Source organism: Aplidium turbinatum, chromosome 11 (genome assembly GCF_918807975.1).
Source record: "Aplidium turbinatum chromosome 11, kaAplTurb1.1, whole genome shotgun sequence".
In the NCBI taxonomy this organism is placed as follows: domain Eukaryota; kingdom Metazoa; phylum Chordata; class Ascidiacea; order Aplousobranchia; family Polyclinidae; genus Aplidium; species Aplidium turbinatum.
The window spans coordinates 21,375,789-21,400,308 of record NC_137482.1 but is presented as its reverse complement, the minus strand read 5'-3'; the positions used below and the strand labels follow the sequence as shown (position 1 = coordinate 21,400,308).

General features: G+C 38.5%; 1 protein-coding gene across 1 annotated transcript; it reads right to left on the bottom strand.

The window, feature by feature from the left end:
* Window positions 1-490: 490 nt before the first annotated feature.
* LOC145779587 (RNA-binding protein 24-like) lies at window positions 491-21,451 on the bottom strand. Its single transcript, XM_082591213.1, has 5 exons — window positions 20,386-21,451; window positions 18,888-19,014; window positions 12,568-12,622; window positions 3,778-3,965; window positions 491-2,685 (listed from the first exon to the last, which is right to left on the bottom strand). The coding sequence occupies exons 1-5, from the start codon at window positions 20,551-20,553 to the stop codon at window positions 2,369-2,371; spliced, it is 855 nt and encodes a 284-aa protein (XP_082447339.1). The 5' UTR covers window positions 20,554-21,451; the 3' UTR covers window positions 491-2,368.
* Window positions 21,452-24,520: the final 3,069 nt, after the last annotated feature.

Here is a 24,520-nt window from a genome sequence, read left to right as displayed (position 1 = left end):
GTGACGTCACAGCGGTGTTGCCGTTTTTATTTTCGCAATTGAATGAGTGCCAGATTCGCCGATGTCAACGAAAGTTTGCAAGCGTGTAACTTAGTAGCCTGTTGATATTTTTTACGATTTGTTGGTCAGGGAAGTTTGTTAGTGTCATCTTTTTGGTATCTTAGGTAAATTTAGCGAATTTATTTACCTGTCAGAGGCACTTTAAGCTCAGTCGATATACCTATTCGAGTAATTTCAATAAAATTATGCACATTGGGAAATTCTTTGTTTTGCCCTCAAAATTTGGGTCCGGTATGGCAATGCCAGACTGTAGGCCAGGCTGGTTGAAAAATGCCACATTTAGTGTAAAGCAACAGGTATCTACACTTCTACAGTAATATTACAAAAGTCTATTTTGTCAATAGGATGCTTCTAACAAATCCCCATCTCCAATCAGTCGTTGCACATGGACTACATCCGAGTGATATCTTAAAATAAAACCTGATTGTCTTGAAGGCTATTTTATTGGCGAACATAAAGTTATCAACGAAACGTACAAAAGTTGCATTTCATCACAATAATGCCACGTCTTTAACTTAATATTTATAAAGTAAATCAAGTCCTTACCGGTACTTAAACTTGACACCCTAGAGCAAAAATGCAACGATATTTCCGACGACACTTGAAAAAAAAAAACGTTTTAAATGAAGAATTTTTGAAAATGGAAAAGTTTTCAGTCCAGACGTACGGTAGGCTTTTAGTCCTGGCCTACTATAGGCTACTATAAATAAACAAGGTTTTTGTCGTATGCATAGTACAAAAAATTTCCATAGAAGCAAACTTCATATTTTTGCATCGATTAATTTAATAAAGTGAATCAACACAAAAATATACAAATTTGTTTTTCTGGCACCCACACTGAGACATTGAAGTACAGTTTCGTCATAGTAACATTAAACAAAAAGCTTGTTCAAAAATTTATAAGCCTTTAACTGGCCTACTTCAGAAACATTAAACAAGGAAACAAAAGCGAAAAAATTAACATTGACTTAACCTTCTAATGTCAAAGCTACACTATTGTTTTTTGTGCGTGCCAGGGCCGTTTGAGGGGAAATTTGGGCCCGGTACTAATGAGAACTTCGGGCCCAAACAAAGACAGTTTTAAAAAGAAACGCACTATATTTAAAGAATGCGCATTACGCAGTGGTTTGTTCAAACTCTCCATCCCTTTGGAAAGGGTTACGGGCCCCTAAAATTATGCCGGAGCCGAGTCCAAAAGTACCCCCTGGACCCTCCGTCAACACCACTGGTGCGCGCACAGGGTGACATATGTACGTTTGTTAGGATCAAAACTTACGCGACAATCAACGTCCGCTACAGAGAAGACGATAAAACAAAGTAGCCTGCTGTAGCTTAAACATTTTTCAGCAGATAGACCAGTCATTTAAGTAGTCCACGTCGTCTACTTTAGTAACAGCAAGCTCTGCAGGCTAAACAATAAACATACAGGGATTTTAGATCAAGATGCGAAACTACCTCCGCTCTTGACATATCTGCCACACTGGAAGGGTTACACGCTTTTCTAATTTACAACATATTGTAATTTTTATGAGTTATAAAGTCAGATTAGTTTTTAAAGCAAATAAAGAAGCTTGCAGTAAGATATACAAAAAAATATTGAATTGAGAAGTGACCTTTTTAGTGTGACCAAAAAGCGGAGATTACTGCGTATAGTAACATCCCTATAAACATGATATCGTGAAGGCTATCACTAATCAGGCATTCAGCTTGAGCAAGGTTTGAGTTTTGAATAATCACACTAGAAACAAGAAATATCTCTACATGCCGCTGTAATATAAAGATCGAAAGACAGTTTTGTAGCCTGTTGCATTTGGATGCAAAGAATAGGAAGCGGCAGAAGGAGTTGTTTTTTTCCGCTTATAGAAAGTAGGCCTACTATCGTCTAGACTAGGCTTTTGAAACGTCGCTATCACAAACTTTTTCGAAATATTTCGACACCATCCACTATTTTACTGACAAATAAAATGTCATTAGTTATGTTAAATAAATACACAAGTTCCCATACAATCAATTGACATTTATTGTATAAATAAACAGGCGTAGGCTCAATTCCTAAAACTCATCCACAAGAGTTTGAAATCTGGACCTTGTGATAATGCCACTCTTACACTTTTTTAGAATAAAGAAATTTGAGATGCACTTGCAAATTTTAACATCTGCAAGGTGCATGAGGCAAGTCTTTAGCAAAAGTTAATAGTATCAACAGAAAAAAAACCATTGTCAGTTGGGTTGTGTCACAGTTGACAACTTTATGATTAAATAGCACGACTTAAGTAAATGTAATGTCTTTTTGGTGACAACCGAAAGTTCAATAATGCTCGGCCGGTTGTTGTAGTTGGGTGGCCAACTGGGTGTATGTCATAGGCGCAGCTGTGCCAGCAAGAGAAGGTGGCTGGTTCAACGGATTCGCTGCGGCGGCAGCCGCTGCATACGCTGCAGCAATGTTTGCCGACGGAGTAGCGGCGGTGGCGGCATGGTATCCGGCTAAGCTAGGATAAGCGGCAGAGACTGGAATACCTCCTTGCGTTGGAGCGGCGGCTAAAATTTGTGCGGTACCAGGGTTCACATTTAGAGGCGAAGCTGATGGGTGCAGAGTTCCTGCCGCATAAGCATTTGCGTAAGAAGCTGTGGATTAAAAAACAACGTTACTTTTTGTCCAAAGACCGTAAATGCTCAACTAGATAACGCCGTGCAGCGCTAAGTAGTTATGTACCTTACAAAAAGAATGTACACATCTACCTACACAACACACAATAGCTGTCAAAATGTTATTCTTACCAATTTAGAAACATCACTAAATTACTGTACTGTAATTGAACGTATTCCATTCTTTGCATACATCCAACTCTCGAAGTTAAATAAAGCATAGCTGGTAAGTCTTGCAAATGTTCTCAACAAACTAGCAGTTGAACATAGCGTTATTAAAGAGAGCTTGTTCTTCTATAAATTAAATTAATTGAAGACTTTTCAATAGCCTTGCCTGAACCAGGTATAGACGAGCTCAAGTAAATATTTAGGCCGAGTCCTGGTATTCCTTTTTATATTAACTATGGATACTGATTTCGCCGTGTCACAAATTGTTTTAAATGAGTTTGTCTGGTTTGCCAGGAGCCCGCTTTCCAACGGAAATTTTCAACTGTTTGTTTTCTTATAGCGTGATCGAGAAATTGATATTGTCTAATTTTGATAATATTAAAAAGACATCAGATTCGATTCATTTGGCGCAAAACTTCTTTATTTGTCTTCCTTGGCAGCCATAAAACTAGAACAGTGTGAGCTGAGCACCACCTTGAGCAGCCTAAAAATTCGGCATGAACTAGATGTGTGGGCCCTAGCTGAGGGGTTGGGAAGCAGTAATTACGGCCTTTCATGATTTAAGTTTTAAGCTATTGAACATCGAGCTGGGGGGAGAGAATGGTTAACACGATCCTGCAGGATACACATTGCTTTCTTTAAAAGGTTCTTCACCAATTTAAAAATCACAAAATTTTTCAGCCATTTTTGTTGTTTAAAGTTTCGGAGTTCTATTGAAAAACAGGATAAATATCTGATTGAAGACTGCTGTACTGAAAACAGAAATTTGGTACTATCTTGAAAATATTTTCATTCACAGAGGAATAGACTACACTTAGAAGAGCTCTGAAGATCGAATGCTAAAGGAAGTAGGCTAACTCTTAGATCAATCTATCATGTAAACTCAGCACTACATTGACTTACCAGTTCCAGCTGCTGCTGCTACGTCAGTAGCGTACGCTCCAGGGATTTGTGCAGCATATACACTTCCACCATAGTCAATGATTGGTGAAGCGTGTTGGGCAGCTTGAGTTGGTATCAAGACCCCATTATGTGAAACGAAAGCTGCTGCTGATTGAGCTGGATATTGAGCGTAAACAGCAGGCAGAGTACTGCAATAAAAATGCGATAATTAGTCACAAGTGTTACAAGAAAGGTAACGGTAATGTCATTATCTTTCTTTGAAATAGGTAACAGCAACAGCTGTTTTTATTTAGCTTAATTGCTGCTTTTCTTAATATGGCGCACACTTTAGGCTACTGATTTAAAGCCATAGCCTAATGAATGATTTAACAATGACAACAAACAGTCAATTATAATGACTGAAATCAGCAAAAGATTGATAAACTTTTTCAAATGAGCCCAAAGTGTGATAAAGACCCAATCGTCTATGCCAAAATACAATAAAACTCTAACCACAGAACAAAGATCAAACAAAACCAACATAACATTGCCCTGAACATGCCAAAAATGTTTAGCAGCTCACAAATACACATCACCCCAAAGTACTTTTCCACAACCACGCATATCAAAGCTAAATCGTTCAACGCATTATCAAAAAAAAAGAAAGAAAAACATTAATCGTGTGGACAAATCTTGCCCCTGCTGGTCCTGGGCAGCTTGCCCCCTCACCGCAGTAGACTACAACTACGAAGATGTTGCTTCACCAATATTAACAGGCGTTGGAGCCAAATCACCTTCTTCACTTCAAGGTTTCTGCTTCCTTAACACAGTAGCCTACCTCCTAAAGACTAAAATCAAGACACCGATTCATGCCATCTTCTCAACTACTGCTCAACAAAGCTGACAAACTACAAAACATGAAGTAAGTTCGTTCATCCCCGACGCCGACACCCGTCCGGCTGGCCTGACATTGTAGAGAGAAGCGTGAGTGGGCCCCGGCCATCTTCGCACGGGCGTCCGGCATTTCTGCTCAACCATGCACAAATGGGGAATGATCTCTTCCTCCTGAGGACCGGACCGCAGACCACAGACCACATCATTAACAACTGTACCATCTTCAAGCCACCTAACGGAGTGGAAGGTCTGCACGTCATGGATGATAAAACCCTAAACTGGCAGCTCTCTCTAGTAGCCTAGCCTTCCAATGTCGTCCGGAAATACTGTGATGAATCCGGGGTGGTAAAAAGATAGATCCTCGGTCCCAGAGGCTCATGGGAAAATGACAAATTTTGCCTAATTATACTAATTCTATTTCATTTTACTTAGAATGAAGATTTTGCGGAAAACATAAATCCGGCACACATGCTGCATCCACCGAGAAGCTTGTAGTAGACAGTAACGTTGTTTTGTTAAGCGGTGGCTTTTTAAAACAGACTCTTTAATTTCAACTTGAATGGTTACAAAACCAGTTTTTGCTTCCGACAATAACATGCAAATTTTATGATGGAAACGTTGTTTTTAATGAATAAGAGTAATTAACTAATCTAGTGGATGAAAAGGTGTCTAATTTAAGAGGCCAATACAAATCGACAACCAACAATCAAACAAAGCAATTAGATTGAAATTTGTGAGAAATAAACTAGATTAGTCTCTGGCTAACGAAACTAACGAAAGTGTAGACTAGCCTATAACCAAGAGACATCGCAGGCTGCACTCTTGTTTAAGAATCTGGTTTGTTAACAAATTGGTAGGAGACAAAATTTAAGATATGCGCGTTAATGGTCACATGCTAGTGCTCACCTGTGATTACTGGACATTTTTGCAAAACTGAGACCCCTAGAATAAAGGTTCGCAATCGCACTAGACAAGTGAAAACAGCCAACCAAGAAATTTTGCGATCTTGCAGAAATAGAATAAGTCTCCGTTTGTATCAATTAACCTCAAAGTAACATAGTAGTCCTGCAGTAAGAACACATTTAACAGTTTCGGCCGATCGATATAAGTACGTAGCCCTTAAATCTATTTTAAAAGCAAACATTTGGGAAAATTACAGTCTTTGTCGATACAAGTTGAAATCATGTACACAAAGCATGTGTTGATTGAATGTCAGCCTTAATTTGTAAATCATCAAGCGTGTGCTAAAATCACTGGAGAAATGTGTTGCAAACACCGATTGCGTTGGTCACAAAAATTTGTTCCAAACAATTTTGAGACTGGAAAACGGCACAACAGTTGCACACAAAACAGCAGCAAGAAACCCCAAACCTAGCTTACCTTTATGCTACACTGTATGACCATCGTCCCTTTGTATACCTGCACGGAGCAAGCCAATAGATATAAAAATGGTGATATTTATGATGTTCAAACCAACAGTTTGCATTGAAAGTGAAACACATAAAGCAAAGTAGCTGCAATCTCGACCAATCACTAGAACACCAACATCCACAACCACATAACATAAAAATCAACTCTAAAAACACAAAAACAGACAGTGGGAAAACTCAAATCAGCATTTTGTAAGAAAAAAATGGAGCAAGTTTTACGTCACTGGTTTGGGATATGGCCAACTGAATATTGCGAATAGTGGGCTGTTTGATGACCTTGAACGTTGTAAAAATGGTTTTTAATATGGTGGTTGGATTACCTGGCATTACCAGATTGCTATCAGATAGTGGTTGTGATGACATTTCAGTATTATTCAGATGAAATCACTTTTCGTTTATTTATTCATGCAATTTCTTGCAATGCAACTGGTGTTTTAAGTGGAAGCAAAACACTGAAGCTCAAAGCTTGGATGTTTTTTGTCAGTTTCACATCTAAACTTGTTGCAAACTGCAAAAATATGTGAGTTAACATCAGCTCATAAAATTGACGCATGTTCAGAATAAAAACTAGAATTAAAGCGATGTCCCATATGTCTAAGATAAAGGAAACACTATTTTAATTGAAAATGGCTTCTTTAAAATGCTGTTTTGAACTTAAGTAGATAATAATTTAAGTCATCTTTCAATAGCTTTCAGCATTTCAATTTTATTAAATAAATCTTTTTGTAAAGTTTACTTTAAAGCAGTAGCGCGTGTTGTAGAAAAATTAGATGGAAACTGGAGTTCCAGCAAAACATAAATTCTAAAAGAAAATAAACCTAAAGGCTGAAGGAGTGAAGGTTGATATCTGAAGAATAAACATCTCAAATTTCGATATTGTTTTTTTTTTATAATCAAGATTTAAAAAAAGATTTGTTAAGGAAGCCTTGTACCATGCTTTTGTAGCCTGGACTAGTGCTGTTTATAGTATACAGTAGTTATACATTAAAATTTTAAAAATCCTTGCGCACTTTATTCCACAGCATACTAAGTACATTTTATTTCAAACCTCTACTAGTACAGGAATGGGTTAATTGGATTGTTAGCTACAGTGGACTGAGAAATATGTTTCTTTTAGAATATGGATTCTTTTCTGAGCTATTGGGACACATAAAAAAATCTTATCTCTTAATTGAATGCACTGCTAACACGCATGCTCAATGCAGCCGGTTAAATTAATAAAATGTGATTGATCAAAAGACAGCGAGAAAATGTTTCAAAAGCAGTAAAAAATTAGTATTTTTTATTTTTTGTTTGAACGGGTGCATGAGAATAAATAGATCTGTTACTGCTTTCAAATTATTGAAAATTAACTCACTAAATTCCCATTAAAACTCAGGTTTCACAGATTCGAGAAAGCACAAGAAATGTTAGTGAAGGATTCAGTCCAGCTTGTGTCAAATATAAAGTGTGTGTGACTTTACATACGCTGTTGATAGCACACACAAGACGTCCCAAGAGAATAGAATGATCATTCAGACTGGACCGACGCTACAAACCCGAAGTACGAAGTTCATAGGGATGGTACATATGCTTGTAATCGATTTTTTATGAGCTGCAAGCGCATCAACAACTTCCGCATCCACAGTGCCGCATGAACTGACTAACACGAACTCAACGTCTCTAAATGCAGAGTTTAGCGAATCAGGATAGAATTTTGTATTGTAAAATATACTTTCAAAAAGCCTTCAAAAATGCATGTTGCGGAGCTCCTGAAAGCAAGCAATAGCTAATCGACGGCTGGTTACTCTTACTCGATTACTTTGTCCACAAAGTCCGTGAGTTACAAAACACCGAGTCAAATAATAAGCCACTAGACGTTTTTTCTAAAGCATTTGCAGTATTTTTCCTTTTGACTGTATCGCAATTCGCAACTTTAAGAAATAATTATGGAATGTAAGCAGAGAAAACACTTAGCCCTAAAGTATATTTTGCAATTATCTCTTGTATCTTGGGTTATGCCCAATGCACAAAGATTTGGAATCTAATTAGACTGAAAGGGGTAAAGGCAAGGAAGCCAATCTTGAATGTCATTAAGTTATTAAGTGCTTTGTCGACATCGCCTGCTTTCGGTAGTTACAGAGTCGACGTCTTTTGAGCATCGTACAGACGAGGTCACCAATCGCCTCCACACCGACTGTGCAATGCCTCAACATCTGCGGACGTTGAATCAATGAAAAAATGCCGGATTTTGCTGTCCGAGTAGTACTCAAATCGTGACCATGAAAATTATGGACTTATGTCGCAACACACACCATACCAATTTTCTTTTAGTGCACGTGGAGTAGTATTGTAAACTACCTGAACAATTTAAGACGTTGCCTATTAATATTATGATATTTAGAAACAACGTTTGCTCTTCGATGGACAGGTCCATGGGTTGCGACCAACACAGCAAAGCACACTAATTTTTTACGTCACCAGCAGAAAACTTCAAAACAGCTGCAAATTTATAAGCCTTGATGAAGCGATAATGGATGCTGTCATTTTTACACATTCAACAGAGCTCAACGTTAATATGATGTAAAACAAACAGAATCTACTTTGAAGCAACCGAAACACATCATAACACACCAAACGTGATGAATTAAAGGGTGAACACGCTTTATCGAGCAAGGCAATAGGCAATGTCAAATACTTTTTATATATGCTCCACCACATAAGGGCGCTGGATTTTTGTGGAGTTATTCTTTTAACTTAAAAAAATCCATGACTAAGACAAGTCGTGCCAGCCGCTTAACTTCTGATCAACGAAGCTCATGGACAAAACATCTTTGCGGCTAATTGGGTGGACCATAAATGAAACTCTCACTAGAAGTCAAACACTACCAGACTCCATATGCCGACACCCGCCCATAAGCGTAGCCAGGGGGGGGGGAGGCGAAAGGGGCCATGGCTCCCCCCAAATTTTCAAAGTTTGCATTCCGAAGTTGAACCCTTTGTTGAAAATATAATAAAATTTGTAGAAATTTATATCGTTTTCCAAGACATCTGGCTAGTAACGCCCCCCAGGACTTGTTTTAGACACACAGAAAGACACCAATAAATTTTGCAAATCGTAAATCGCGCAAAATTTACTCGATTTACGCTTCTTTTAATTAATCTGTGGAAGCAATTTCAGAATCGCTTACTCTGTTGGGTTTTCTTGTAGTTTTTGAGTAGCTGAGTTTTTGGTGTTCTTTGATTTTAGCCACAGTTTTTGCCCGTTTGTGTGCAAGAGCTACCTTTAATAAGTTATAGCTGTTTATCTGTTAATAAATGTCATACAAATATTACCCTAAAAGTGTTTCCAGAAAGCGCTATAATCCATTATTTTAGGGCAATTTTGCAAAAATTTTCTGTGGGAGCATGCCCCCGGACCCCCCTAGAATACGCGTGCCTTCGGCACGCTCTATCCCTCCAACACTTTTATTGCTTCCGTTGCTCAACCCACCAGGATACGCCACTGCACATCAGGTGGCGATGTTTTAAATCAAACACTTTGTCGTTCTCTTCGATTCATCAAATATTTGCCCCCCCCCCAAAAAAAACAAATTCTGGCTACGCCACTGCACCCGCCCCATCGGCCTCGTACTGCAACGACAGGCGTGGGTGCGTCTCAACCGTCTCCGTACGGGCGTCGGGCTTTTCCGCTCAACCATGCACCAATGGGAAATGGCTTCTTTCTGTATTTGTGAATATGGTGCCAAGGAACAGGCCCCAGACCACATCATTAACGGTGGCACCATCTTCAAGCCACGTAACGGAGAGAAAAGTTTGCGTGTCTTGGATAATGAAACAAAAGACTGGCTGCTCTCTAGTAGCCTTCCAGGCTTAGTCAAGGAACACCGTGAATCTGGGGTGGTAAAAGGATAGACCCTCGGCCCCAGTGGCTCACACGAAAACGATGACAACTACGACAAGTAAACCATTAAACATGACCATAGAATTAAGAAAGCGAGGCTTGAGCTGAAAAGAAGTGTGGGTTTCGAAAAAAGGTAAACCATTACACAAGAGAAGTATGAACTGTAAGGATAAAAAAGTATGCGTTGCGAAAACAAAAAATTAAAATTTCTTTCTTGATAATTCTATGGTTATGTATAATGGTTTACCGGCTGTCTATACCCATTGAACTAGCTGACGAAGTGTGAAAAAATCGTGTGATTTGATAAAGAAAAGAATCCTTTCGGAACAGAAATAACTTAGAAAGTTGTTTTGGTTTATCAGCGAAAGCTTCCAACTGGTGCCTCTTTTCATTCCAACAGAAACAGTGAGTAAAATACTTGTATGAAGTTTTAACTATTTTCCTGTTTGAGAAGTTTTTCCAATTTTACCATCACATTTGATCATATTCATGGAAGACAATTGGAATGCAGCGTGGTGTGCCACTGACACGAAACTACATCGTTTTATACCTCACCCGGTGGCGCGCCCCCCTGGTATGGACCTGCCTCGGCCGACTTGGGTCAAGCTCAACAGAATCCGAACCGGAGTCGGTCGCTTCCATTCCAACATGCACAAGTGGGGTTTGGCTCCCTCACCGGCCTGCGAATGCGGCGCGGAGGAACAAACTGCTGACTATGTCGTTCTCGAATGTCCGATCTATAAGGCACCAAATGGAACGCATGGTATAGCAACGCTGGACGAAGCTACACTCACCTGGCTCTCCATCACCTGCCCTGAAATTTGATTTGATCTGGTCTCAAACGAAAGAAGAAGAAGATTATCTCATTTTCTTCAGAAATAAAATTTCGGCAAGTTAATGTTATACAGAGGCGTAGCCAGCACAAACTTTTGAGGAGGAAGTAAGTATCTTTGTACATGAAAGTGAACCCGGCAACGAGTCAGCTAAGGCGGAGTACCCACAGAAGAGTCTGGGGAGTCTTTCTCCAGGGCCGTATGACATGAGCACCATATTGGGCTCCCGAAATTCACTAGTAACCTATGCATGTCCCTGTGTTTAGTGATCGCTCTTAAAAATAGGACTTAAGCGTTTAAGGCCGCAAACTCTTTTAATCAAAAGAAAAATTACTTTCACCACTTTAGCAAAGAGTAAACAACTCTTAAGATTTTCTAGAACAAAAAAGTTGATATGCTACGCCGCCAATGCAGTAGCGAATCTAAAGAAAAGTTGGGGAATGACAAGAGTTTTTATCAAAGCAAAGTTTATAACTTTCATAAACAATGCAAAACTTATGTCTGAAAAAGTAAAACTGAAAAGGGGTGTGAAGGGCTTGCCCCCAGACAATTTTGACAAATGTAATTTTGTTTTGGTCACTTTTAGGCAATTTTATGAGCAACAATGTTTTTCTCTATCAAGATTCAAGATGCACACTTTGTATGTCATCAAATTCATCAAAATAAATTTGGATTGGGTTAAGTTTTGGTTTAAAATATAAGTTAGAAAAATTCGTTTACGACCACACAAGGACTTTAATAAATTGTTTCTTGGAAGTAGTGTAGCCTTTCAGCAGGCTAGAACTTCGAAAATTTATCTCCTACCTTCGCCGATAGCATTTTCACTTCATAACCTATCTCGATTAAGACTGGAATTTATTAATTTAATTGTTAATTAGCTAGGCTATTTCAGTGAGCAGTGTTTACTTCAGAATATTGCATCATTGTTGTTTTTTTGGGACACAAAAAACTTTTCACTCTCTTAATCTCCAAGTAACCTATGCATGAAATGCAGAATGCAGAATAACCTATGCAGAAAACACCGCTCACCTCTACCCAGGGTGTAATAAATTGGGTGGGCGTAGTTGCTAAAGTAAAGGCGGCCGAGAGAAAGGAACTGGCCACCCTACTCTCCTTAGTGCCGAAGGCTTAGTACAATGAGAACCTTATCTTCTCATACCCGACACTTAAATCAAGTATGGGACTCCCCTTTACCTTTTTTTTTTAACCTATGCATGCTCAACATCGCTCAGGTGAAGGAAATGTGGTTAAGCAAACGAAGAGAGTAAGAAAATTTTACAAAACGGAAAAAAGAACATATAACATGTTACCGGTACATGTGAAATTACAAACCGAAAAACGTTGCACGAACTAAATGAGTGGACGTCTAGACAAAGATAAGCCTTCAGTCAAGGGTTAGAAAAGCAGTAAATACGGCCTTGCATAAATTAAGCCATTGAATATCGAGCTTCTGTAGCTGATATTTTATTTGTTAAACAGTCAACATTAAACAGACTAAAATGAGTGGGCCCCTAATTAGCCGTGGGTCCCCCGGTTGGGAGATAGGGGGGGGGGGTTAACACGGCCCTGTCTCTAATATTTTGAAAAAATACCTTAAAATTGTGTGTTCTGAGAGTACTTTTAACCTAAATTAATAGTAAAACTTTGCAGATTTTGCAGCTTTGCTGCAACAAAGGGTTAAGTGTTTATTGCAAATACTTCTGGGAGACAATTGTCCCTTTTGTTCTCCTTGACTACGGCCCTCCTGGCTACAAACAATTAAATGTCTTACCCGGCAAATTGGTTGGCAGATATGTAACCTTGGGGAAGCTGTCGTAGTCCGGCAACTGAAACGTGAGAGAATAATTAGTTAGACGATTAAACAAATGAACAACATGCTTGTTTGAAAGTACTTTAATTATGAAATGTAGGCTACTGCTACAAGTTTGTTAGATCAAGATATGTACAATTTTAACTATCCTCCACACTTCAGCAAATAGACGTTCAACCTTGCGAAAACAGAATACAGGTTAGAACGGTTTAGTTAGATGTAAATTATTTCACAGCTGGAACGATTGAAACAGAACTAACAATGATTGTCCCGGTAACGCTTGGTTTTGGCCTTTACAGTAAACTATTTTAGAGACGTAGCTACTGGGGGCTTGGGGGGGGGGGGGGTAATTTTACTTTGTACGCCTAAAAACATTTTGATACTATTTTAACTTTTTAATACCATTCTAATTCTTGTTGAATGACGTGTCCCCTCAACAGTTTGCTTTTGCCCGCCTGATTTTTTTATAACTACGTTATTGGACTGACTGTTTCATTAAAGTTATGTCGATCAGAAGTTCGTTTAACGCAACCTGGAAATAAAACTTTGGTTTAATGCGATCTTGATTTAGTTTGTTGTAGTTGTGGGCAGATTTCATCTGGGTTTTATAACCTTTTAATCATTAGTTATCTACATGGGAGTTATCAGAAAGTGCTCACTGATTAATTCATCAATGGAGACTTTTTCTGTTCATAAAATACTTTTAGAAAAAACACCGGTCTACCTAATCGGATAAAATCAAAACTAGACTGTTGGTAATTGCTAATTTTGGTAAAAAAAATTAGGCCGAAGATTTTAGCATGTGATTCTAGAAATTGAAAATTAAGCTATTTCAGCGCTCGTTCCACACAAGGCAACACAAAAGGAAATTGGTAAGGCAAAACAAAAGTTCTTTTCGTAAACGGCAATCTAATGACAAACAAAGGCGAACGTAGACAAGATTGATGATGAACGTCTTTACTTCATTATTTTAACGTCTGGGGATGTTGAAATAATGTAAGAAACGTTTGTCTGCTGGGTAACCTAATCCACAAAAGGTCGCTAGAAAACCACAGGTTGCCGATGTGAAACAGAGTTCCAGTTTTCAAGTACAAGCCATGCACTGCCAAATCTTTTGTCTACCACGTTAAGATTTCTACAGAATTAAGACGATTTTTTTCCCATTTCAAAAAACAAAAGGCTTTTTTGCGCCGCCTTTTGAAGCCGATTTGTCAATGATCAATAGACTTTCACTATAGCTTGTGACTAGTTTGAGAGAAGATCAGATGACAAGAAAATGGACTATACAGTTTTTGACAAAACTTTTGTTTTCAACTGTTGCAGATCGCGTTACAGCCGCATGTGGCAGAAGACCCATTTAAGACAATGCTGGTCGAATTCTGTGGCCCTGGTACATGATTGTGAAAGCATTTTGTTCTTTCAAGCTTACACGGATCAAGAATGCAGTTTGGCGTAGAGAAAATGTTGACAATAGATCTTTTGAAATAAAGATGCCTGTCAGCTTGATGACCTCTAGACCGTTCGTAAACAAAACAAAACCACATTTTTTCCAGAACAATTAGCAGACAAAATCAGTTTGAATAAAACACGCCATTAGGTTCCGTTGATTTGAAAACGTTTCCGATGTTGAATCAGGAATGCCTTCCACGTCTGAACTATTACAAGTTGTACATTTCTTTCAACCAAGAAACAGGCTTTGAACAAAGTTTTCAAAACTGCAATCTCAGCGAAACTTTCATATTTTCGGTCCAATCTCAACTTCTTCAGGTCACGCCCCCACTACAAGCCGAAGGCCTGCACTGTGAGACAACACCCAAAGGGAAGTCTTAGATCAGCGCATGTAAAAGACATTTGGGAACGCTTACTACTGTCACTTGGGAACTAAATAGAACCTTAATCTGCAAAAGACTTTTGTTTACGCTAATTGCGTCGTTTCAACGTTACCACACATCGTGAACTTAAATTACAATTTGTAATTCATACACAGTACGTTTATTTTACTGCTGCTAGGTTGCTGATCACCCAGACCAAGCAACCAGGACGCTTGTGGTTGCTAAGCTTAGCAAGGAAACATAAAAGCAATTGCTCCCTTGGAAATAAAGCTTTCAAGAAAGTATAAAAAAAATTCAGGTGCCGTGTGATAAAGACTATACAGGAAAAACATCAAACCGAGAAGTCAATGAGAACCAATTAAATTTTCGTTAAACAAAGTTCGTTTGTTCGCATTTTAAACTCGGCTTTGTTTCAGCTCGTTTAATTTACTGGAAACTTAACGGATTGAGCCAAAGAAAAATATCCGCAGTGTTTCACAACAAACAATAAACTAGGAAACACGTCAAAGTTGTTCAGCCTTAACAAATTAATTTATATAATGCAGTAATTCAACGCACTTTATTACCACGCTGCTTTCAGTAATGGCTTTTTGCTTCAAACACTCTCAAACAAGACCCGTTCCTGTACATGATCTTGATACCAGCATGTAAATTAATCTACTTCATGTCTCAATATCTCAGAACTTACTCCTTGACAAAAAGTGCGTTCTTTGTTTCTGCAGCAAGAGGTTTAATCTAACAGCATCCCAGACAGCAAAATCCGCCATTTTTGCATTGATTCGACGTCTGCAGACGTCAAAAATGACGGATTTTGCTGTCTGCAAAGATTCTATATTTTGGAAAATATCTGTCGGCTTGTGCTATGAGGATTAAAAAAAAACGTTTCTCGGGAATCTCGGAAATTATTGACCTCTTTGGTGAGAAGCTCGGCCAAGGTCGACGTTGGCGTGATGCATTAAAAGTAAAATGGAAACGCAATCATTGCATGCGAGTAGAGCAATAAGCCAAATAAAGTTTATAACACATCTCCCTTGAGACGTTAAGATAAAGATTGCAGCAGCAGCGTGATAATTAAACTAATGACAGCTGTTCTGGGACGAATGCAAGCAGCCAAGACCAAACTTCAAGCTATCACAAAAGTAGAGTTGCCAGATTAACGAAACTGTCATTGACGGAATTTAACTCAAAATCTGCACGTGTCCTATTGTTTTCATATGTACCTTACGTACCACGCAATCATGAAAATTTGCAGAAAACGAGTAGTTGGAAGCTAAGATAGCGGAACTACTTTTGATTTCAAGTTGTTTAATTCTGTTCTCAATTGTCCATTTCCGACCAATTGTTAAACATCTAACTTGACTAGCTAAATATGAATCTACTCTCAGGACGGGCCTTCACTCCAAGAATAGCTTTCCATTTAGTAGCGTAGTGGGTGAATGAGTTTTACCCTATGACGACAATCATGATGCTTTTTCGGTAAAGGATAAATATTATCTTAAATATTTTTCCCAAGTTGTAAAATTGGTTAAGACAACACAAATATCGAACAACGCGTGTTTTGTTTTTTATTTCTGTCCCAGTAAATTACAGTAGAACCAATCGTCACGCCAAAACTTAACTTCCTTGATTAGTTAAAAAAAAGTTGCTTTGATTACATCGCTTGTCAAGCCAACAAAATCCGTCATATTCCATTGATTCAATGTCTGCAGATTTTAAATCAATGTAAAGATGACGGATTTTGCTGTCTGGGATAGTCAGCTAATTGTGCACGGAGCCTTAAGGTTTTTGTACTTTGATGTCTTCGACAGATTAATTTCCCTTGAAACTAAAATCAAAAAAGCAATATCGTCGTATCGCAAACTGACAGCCGACCTAACATTAATTTCACTTGATAGCGTCCAGTTGCGCTTGGTCGAAGATTTTGAAGTAAATTTTAGGTTTACCAAAAACATATTGCTTTCTTGTAACTTTATGTAAGATGTTGATCCAAATAGGATTTCATAACTGACGATAAGACAGGGAAGGTCGAGTGGAAATCTTTGCAACTTTACAAAAACATCATGACCTAAGCCAGAGGTGACGAACCTGCGACCCGCGGGCCGCATGCGGCCCGTCAAAGAATTTTGTGCGGCCTTCAAAACAATTTGACAATCGCTCATGCATTTTAAAGACAAAAGACATCTCAAAGCTGTTTTATGCCTTCACTGGTAGCCTACACCCAGGGGCGCCGGAAGCGGGGGGGCAGGGGGGGCGGATGCCCCCCCTGCCCTCAATTTTTCTGCAGATAGAGGGGCAGGGGGGGCAATGGTGCCCTTTTAAAGTAATGTAAGCTACTGCACATTTTGCAATACAGTATAACAATTTCTGCTATTATAATCTTTCACTTATTTTAGCCTAATTATAATCTTTCATTTTTGCCTCAAAATAATATTTACGTCACAAAATTTTGCAACACAGTAGGCTACAGGCCTTAAAACTCTTTTCTTTTTCGGCAGCCATCGTGGCCTACCGGAAGCTCCTTTTCGGCGGCCAAATCTGCATACTTGGAGGCCAAAATACAAAATAAAAATAACGATAGCACAAGTAAATAGAATTAAACTTGCAACAATGCTGAAATGATCACTTAGCGTTGTTGAAGTCTGGGCCTGGGCGACGTCCTGCAATAGAATCGTTGCACCACGCAATAACTGTTTTATCGGGATTGTAATCCAGTAGCCTACTGCGGGACCATCTAACGACACTCGCACGAGTGTCTCCAATGTGGCTGATTTTAAAGAAGTTCGTCACTCCCCTAGAATTCTTTTTAGCAACGAAAAACAAGGTTCGACAATCGACATGTGGACGATGACGGCAAGGTAATAAAATAAGTATTTCAATGATGTAAAGGACATTACTAACAACGATTCAATGTCCGACAACATCGAATCGACACAAAAACGACAATTATGACGCGCTGACCTAATTTTGCGTCATTCTTTGATACTACATATTTTCGACAGTTAATCCACGATCATTCTATTGCGAAATTAAATAATTGGCTAGAAGAGACCGGCGGCCAAACTTGGCCGATTGAGGAGGTAGCACCGGCGGTCATTCAAGCACTACTTAGCGGCCATGGCCGCAGGCTGCTTTAAGGCTTGACAGTAGGTTACATCATTGTAACATAGCATGATGCCCTTCTTTGTATACCGGACTCTTGTAGGCTATCATTACTCAATACATAGTGAGCTGATAGATTAGCATTATCGCTATATTTTATCTTAAAACTTGAAAAAAATTGGCCTTTTAGTAAACAAAAGTGCCCTTTTTTCGCAATCTTGCCCCCCCAGTCAAAAATCGTTCCGGCGCCCCTGCCTACACCTTTCCTTTGCTACAGGTCGAGGCTGACAGATGAAAATCTTGGTGTGCAGTTGAGAGTTGCCACATCGTCTGTTCGACCTAATATTGAACGCTCAGTCAAGCAAAAAACTTTCCAAAAATCCCACTAAGCAAAAAAATTCAATGCTTCAATGTTATTTTTTAATATTTTATGCTTCAATTCTGCATTAGATAGCTTTAGCTGTATGATTCGGATGGGCTTCTGTTTGTTGTTTGAAAAAGAAATTTCATTAACTGATTTGTTGTTTCGAAACATAATGGTAGAAACATTTAGTCAACTTGAGCAAAAAGGATAAAGCCAAAAAAAGAAGAAATCATACTCATATGAAAGCAAACGCTTAAAGTGGAAAATTAAACTTAGAAAATTAAACTGTCTTCAGTGCAAGTACTGTTGCTCTATTCTTTTTGCTCAAGTTGATTTGTTTTTATTTTTACTGTTGTATGTTTCGATTCTGCGTAAGATAGTTTCAACTGTGTGGGTTTTATTACTTTCATCTGCCGTTTGTTACTTTTCATGAATAATATCTTGAGTCGCTTCTAAAAGATTCCATAGTAGGTTAAGATTAAAAAGTTGTGTGGCCCGATAACTCATGTGTAATTGACAAAGTGGCCCGCGACCGCAAAAAGGTTCGTCACCTCTGACCTAAGTCATCATAGCAACTTTTTACGCAATAAGACAACACAAGCTCATGAATTGGGTGAAAACAATCTAAACCGAAACTATTACTACAAGTCCCACACAGATACTAAATTCGGGCGTCGGACTTCTCCGCTCAACCATGCACCAATGGGCAACGGTCCCTTCCTGTGAATGTGGTGCCAAGAAACAGACCGCAGACCACATCATCAATGACTGTACCATCTTTAAGCCACTTAACAGAGTGGAAGGTCTGCGAGTCTTGAATGATGAAACCAAAGACTGATGGCTGCTCTCTAGTAGCCTTCCAGTGTAGTCCCGAAACATCGTGAATGTGGGGTGGTGATAGGATAGACCTTCGGTTCCTGAGGCCCACACGACAAAGAAGATATTAGACTCAGCACGAACCAAAAATGAATTTATTTACTAGTTACCTGTGGCTTGAACGACTCTAGGCTTTGCTCCAATGTAGGCTAAGTTCACGTTAGCTTTTCTGCCATCAATCACAGGATTGGGGTCTTTACAAGCTCTCTCTGCCGCGGCCTTGTCGGACATTGTGACCTATAATGTCACAAGATCTTTAAATTAATCTCCGTCAGCAAGTCTATAACGAAATACTTGCAATTTGTTGGTTTTCATTGGAGCATACCAATTGGAATGTAGGCTAGGGTGGAGAATGACAGACGTGGTTAGCAAAAGTGAAATCGAGTGAAAATTGCAAGAAATAAGTAAATGTCAACCTACAAGAACACAAGGAAAAAAGCTCTTGCTCATAAGTAAAGTACTGCGGTTTTGTATGTAGCACACAGCAGCACGAGCCGTTTATTTTACATCAACGACAAATCAACAGAAGATAATGAGAACTCACTGCAGCTGTGGACTTATAATTGTGTTAATGGCTATTCGACATGACTAAACAAGCATATTATAGTTGATAAACTTTATTTCACAAGGTGAATAATTGCGAACAAACTGGAAAATGTGATTCAAAGAACTTCCAAATGATTGGACTAGTTCACAAAACAACGGAGGGTAGTTTGTTTAGTTAGGTTAATCAGTAATTTCGCGACAGTGTTTATGTACCGAAGTGCTGAGAAACGTTGGTAGATCTGCTAGGCCTGTTAATGATCTATGGTTAAGCAATCAATGTAATGAGTGACGGCTATTGTGTACGAGACTTGAGCTAAAACAAAAAGCCGCTCTCTATAATGACAAGTATCATTTTTGTTTTGATGGTAAGAAATAAAATCAAACTGAGCTCAGCAACTGAACTGTGATTTAAATGTTATATATTTTACAACGGGCATTACTTAAACCAGGATTTCTCAAATTATGGGTCTCGACCCCAAACGGGGTCATAAATCATAATTTTAGGGTCCGCGAACAAATTAACACTGGGCCTACAGTGGGTAGTTGACATCATAAACTGCCTACGAAGGGGTTGCATAGAAACTTATTTCTGAAATGGGATCGCACATTTGGTTGTCACTGCTTCACTACTTTGCTTTGACCTTGGCTCTGCTTTCACGCAGAACAATTACTGTACAGAATACATATACTACATTTTTCAAACTTGCTAACTTGTTGGAAAAGTATTTTACAAAACTATGCTTCAGTGAGCCTACACTGATTTTTGATGAAATTGCTGCATCCACAAATATTCTTTTTTTGTTTAGGGAAACATTTTACAGGCAAAAAATTTCAGAAAAGCTGAGACATTATTGTCATAGTTTTCACAGTAGACTACGCGCCTGAAGCAGTAGCATATCACAAAAATTGCAAATATACTGTATTGAAACTGTTAATACATCATCTTATTGCAGCAGACTACATTTATACTCTTCATAGTTGATTTAAAAAAGCTAAAACCTACGTCACTTATGACAAACATTTTCTGGAACTAAAAAAATCGAATATAGCCAAAGTACTTACGAAGCCATATCCTCTTGATTTTCCCGTTTGACGATCAGTGATTACAACAGCTTCCTCTATATCACCAAACGATGCAAAGTAGTCTCTCAAAGAAGCATCCGTGGTATGATATGGCAGACCACCAACAAAAATCTTGGTGTACGTTGTGTCTTTTTGCTGCATAGACATGCTGGTGGGCTTTCCGGCGCTGTTGATAAGAGTGTGTGCTGCCGTGGCTGCAGCTGGCACAGTGAGCTGAGAAATGGTTGTCTGGATACTGCCAGACGACACCGCACCGTTTGCTAGGAGATAGGCCTGTTGGGGCTGCTGGGAAGGTTGTTGAAGTTGTTGTTGGACAGCAAGCAGGCTGGCTGCTTGTTGAGAAGGTAGCACTTGAGGTCCAATGGACGGTGAAGGTCGAAGTAATGAATTAACTGTGGGAGAGATCAGAGCTGCTCCTCCTGCGGATGCTACAGCTTGCTGAGGAGCGGGAGGTAGACGAGCAACAACTAACCCTCCGAGACCTGCCGTAGCTGCTGGTTGTAAATGATTTGCGGCGGGAACTGTGTTCACCTGACGACTGATGCCCAACTGGCCACTGAAAGGTAGAGCTAAAGTCTGATTAGCCAAAGTTGTATTACCAACCACACGTGCCAACTTACTGGCAGTCGCAGAATCCACTACGCTGTTATCCACCAATTGGCCCTGATCGCCGTTTTCAACAACACCTGAAAATAGTGGGCTGGCCTTGCGTTTTCGGGCAGAGTTATCCACAATGGAGGCCTGGCTACCCGGGAGGAATCCGGTGACGCACGCACTGCTGTCCAGGGTCACAGCTGTCTTTAGGCTTTCCAAATCTTCAAAGTTGCAAACCTCAACAGTTGGAAAAGTAAGTGTAGGATGATTGGATTCCGCTGCTTCTGTCTTTACGCAAACGCTTTCTCCGGTTTCCTCAGAAGGTTTGGTGTCGATAGTTGATGATTTTGATAAAGTGAATGGCGAGGATAGATGAACAGCCAGGTTTGTCGTTACAAAAGAATACGAACCAAGATCAACGTTCGCATTCCACCAGTTTACAAAACCTACAATAACCTAAATGAAACAAGATGCATTAAGATACGGATAAAAACCTAGTCGTATGCTTTGTAGAAAAATGTACGGCTTTTTCAGTAAACTTCACAGTGTAGATTCTAACGATCTGTTTAAGCCTGATGCTGCGAGTTAGTTGTGGCAATATCGAATTACACTGGCTCTCGGAACACAGTTCCCTAGCCATGTGCAATGACAAATGGAAATAATTTTGGAAATAATTATAATGGAAATAATTTTTCAGTAAATCAAACACCACATGTTTTTCATAGTCATATTAGTCATACTAGTCACACTTTGTATGATAATACTCTAAGGTGATAAATCAATAGCTTTTTTTCTTTGGTCTGAACCTTAAAACATTTGACCAGGCTAACACACACAATAGTATTTCAATAAGATAAATTTCTAACCTTTTTCAGTTGGTTTTTCCCATTTTTGATACTCTAAGGTGTTAACTAACGCTTTGTTTTAACACAACTTATTTTATTCGTGGCCATCTAAAAGAATTAACGGTTAAGCTAAAGAAATTGAACCAGCAGAAATCTTTGCAAAATCGATTTCTTCACGGAATTATTACTGTGTTTCTAACGTTTTCTTTTCCTAACTATTGCTGACCTAATTACTACACGTCATTAAAAGCCGTAACAAAGAGTCTAACAAGAGTGAGGTAACGTAATGCTTGATACTTACAACAAAAAGATGATTGTTTTTAAGCCAACTGCCCACTGCGCCAATCCAGACAAACTTCCAGCTAAAGACACTCCGCGGGAGATCTCGTTCCCTTGTTCACTGTGACGCACCCAGCCAACCAAATTCGTTCTTTTTACATTCATTCAACGTCTGCACCCTTTGCAATGCGTGATGTAAAAAGGTTGAATTTCTTCAGCTGGGTAATGTAGCTTACTTAGCGGAGATAAAAAAAAAATTCTGCCTGAGATAGACTATCCGACTCACAATGGACGATTTACCGTCCTTGGATATTCTTAAGGTTTTGTACGTATTTTCAACCCTTGAAAGATGTGAACTCTCTTTCCGTTGTAAAATCCAAAGACAGCTACAGTAAAACTTCCCGAAAGTCTTGTTTTGCAAAGTACTTACGCTGTTAACGAAGGTGAAATAAACTCGTAAACCTCACATTTCTTTTAACTTCCACATTATCATAAATAATTAAATAATTGGACAAAAACACAAAGCCACAATGACATTATCGCTCTTGGATTGAACAAAAAAGGTACAAACACCCCATGTTTCAAAGATACATAAGTACTACTTTCCGACCGGCGGATTTCTAGATTGTATAATTCCAGACAACAAAATCCGTCATGTTTACATTGATTCAACGTCTGCAGACGTTAAATCAATGTAAACATGACGGATTTTGTTGGCTAATGTAATTGAACTGCATACACAGAGAGTTTGCAGAACTGATTATGCAGCAAAACGAAATCAGACCACATACTAGAGAGAAATTGCATCTACAACCTGTCTACTTTGACCAGATAAAAGCCAAATCATCATATTTTTGAGGAGTTAAAATTGTTTATCAAACGTATCCTCATTTTAATCAAGAACACAATCAGTACTGCTTTACAGTAAAATGTGTTGTAGTGACCGGAACAAAGCGAAGACACCAACAGCTCGGTTACTCTGCTAGTGAGCTGCTGTATACGAACCAAACTTATAGCGTTAATGCTTTACTTAACTTTTAAAATATCACCAAGCACAAGTCTGTTCTGCTTTTTGTTCGAATATAACAAGCATCAGAACTTCGAAACAAACTAAATACTTCGAAACAAACTGCAACGGTCAGTGATTTTTAAACAAAGCAACTCTACCATTTTAGCAAAAAAAAAATAGCCATGCTTTCTGTGCAGACGTTAAGTAAATGTACAGTAAAAGGGATCAATTTTATTAGCTGGCATCTGACTCGAGGACAATTTAATTGGAGGGATTTTTGTTTTGTAATCAGCACAATCTAACATTACAAAGTTTCTATTACATGAAACAAATCCTACCTCAAGCAATTGGAAAAGAAATAATAAAGAATGCAACTTATAACAGTTCAACATAAATTGACAAAAAATTGACTCAAATTTTATTGAGATAAATCTTTTCTGAGGAGATTGATTTCTATGCTCTAGGTAAAAATGTGCACGCTTTTTTTAAAAACATTCCTGCAAAAAACAAGCTATTACAGTATTGGTTTCGTTTATCTGATGTTGAAATACGTCTCAGGCACATTGGATTTTAAAGGCAATATCGTCGTCGCCGTCAATATAGTGGATTGGCAAAATCACTTCTTCAACAAATTTGCATTTCTCAGACTAGCCACTTTTAACTTTGCTTTGGCCAAAGGCATTGAACCAATGAAAAAAGGAATAATTTATTAGCAAGAAAGTTTTAAGTCAGCCGCACTTGGCCGTTTCAACAGGTAATCTAACTACACTTTTAGCCATCAAACCAGCCCCTTTTTGTATCATCACACCTCGCAGATAGTTAAATAAAATATTACTATCGTTTGTCATGGTTTCTATTTGCTTTACCGGTATATTAAAGGAAAACAATTTCGTTTCATTATGAAATTGAAACAAAACGGTTTCTCAATTTCGCAAGTTTATGGACGGCCAAGTATTCAGCACAAATCTTTTGAAAAATCATCATGTATTTTATTTCATTTTGACAAAAACTATTGTTGTCTTGATTTCGTTTCGAGTAAAATTTTGGTGAAAAATTTCATTTCGACCCAAGAAAACTTTTAAAATAGTTTCTTTACTTTTTGTTGTTTTTTCTTCCATATGTGTATAACGAGAGGAAAAAGCTGGTTATAAACTTTTGAGATTTAAATAACGAAAGATTAACTTCGTGTTTTTACATTATAGAAAATCACTCATTGAAGAGCTATCTCCGCAAAATCGGTCACAAAATCAATACATGTAATAAACCCTAGAAACTTTATAAAGCAAAATATTCAGTTTTACTATTTGTTAATATTTGGTGACATAATTTTCACCAACACCGCGTTTTCCGTTTAACTTTTTTATATTTGTTTACAAAATTCGTTTCA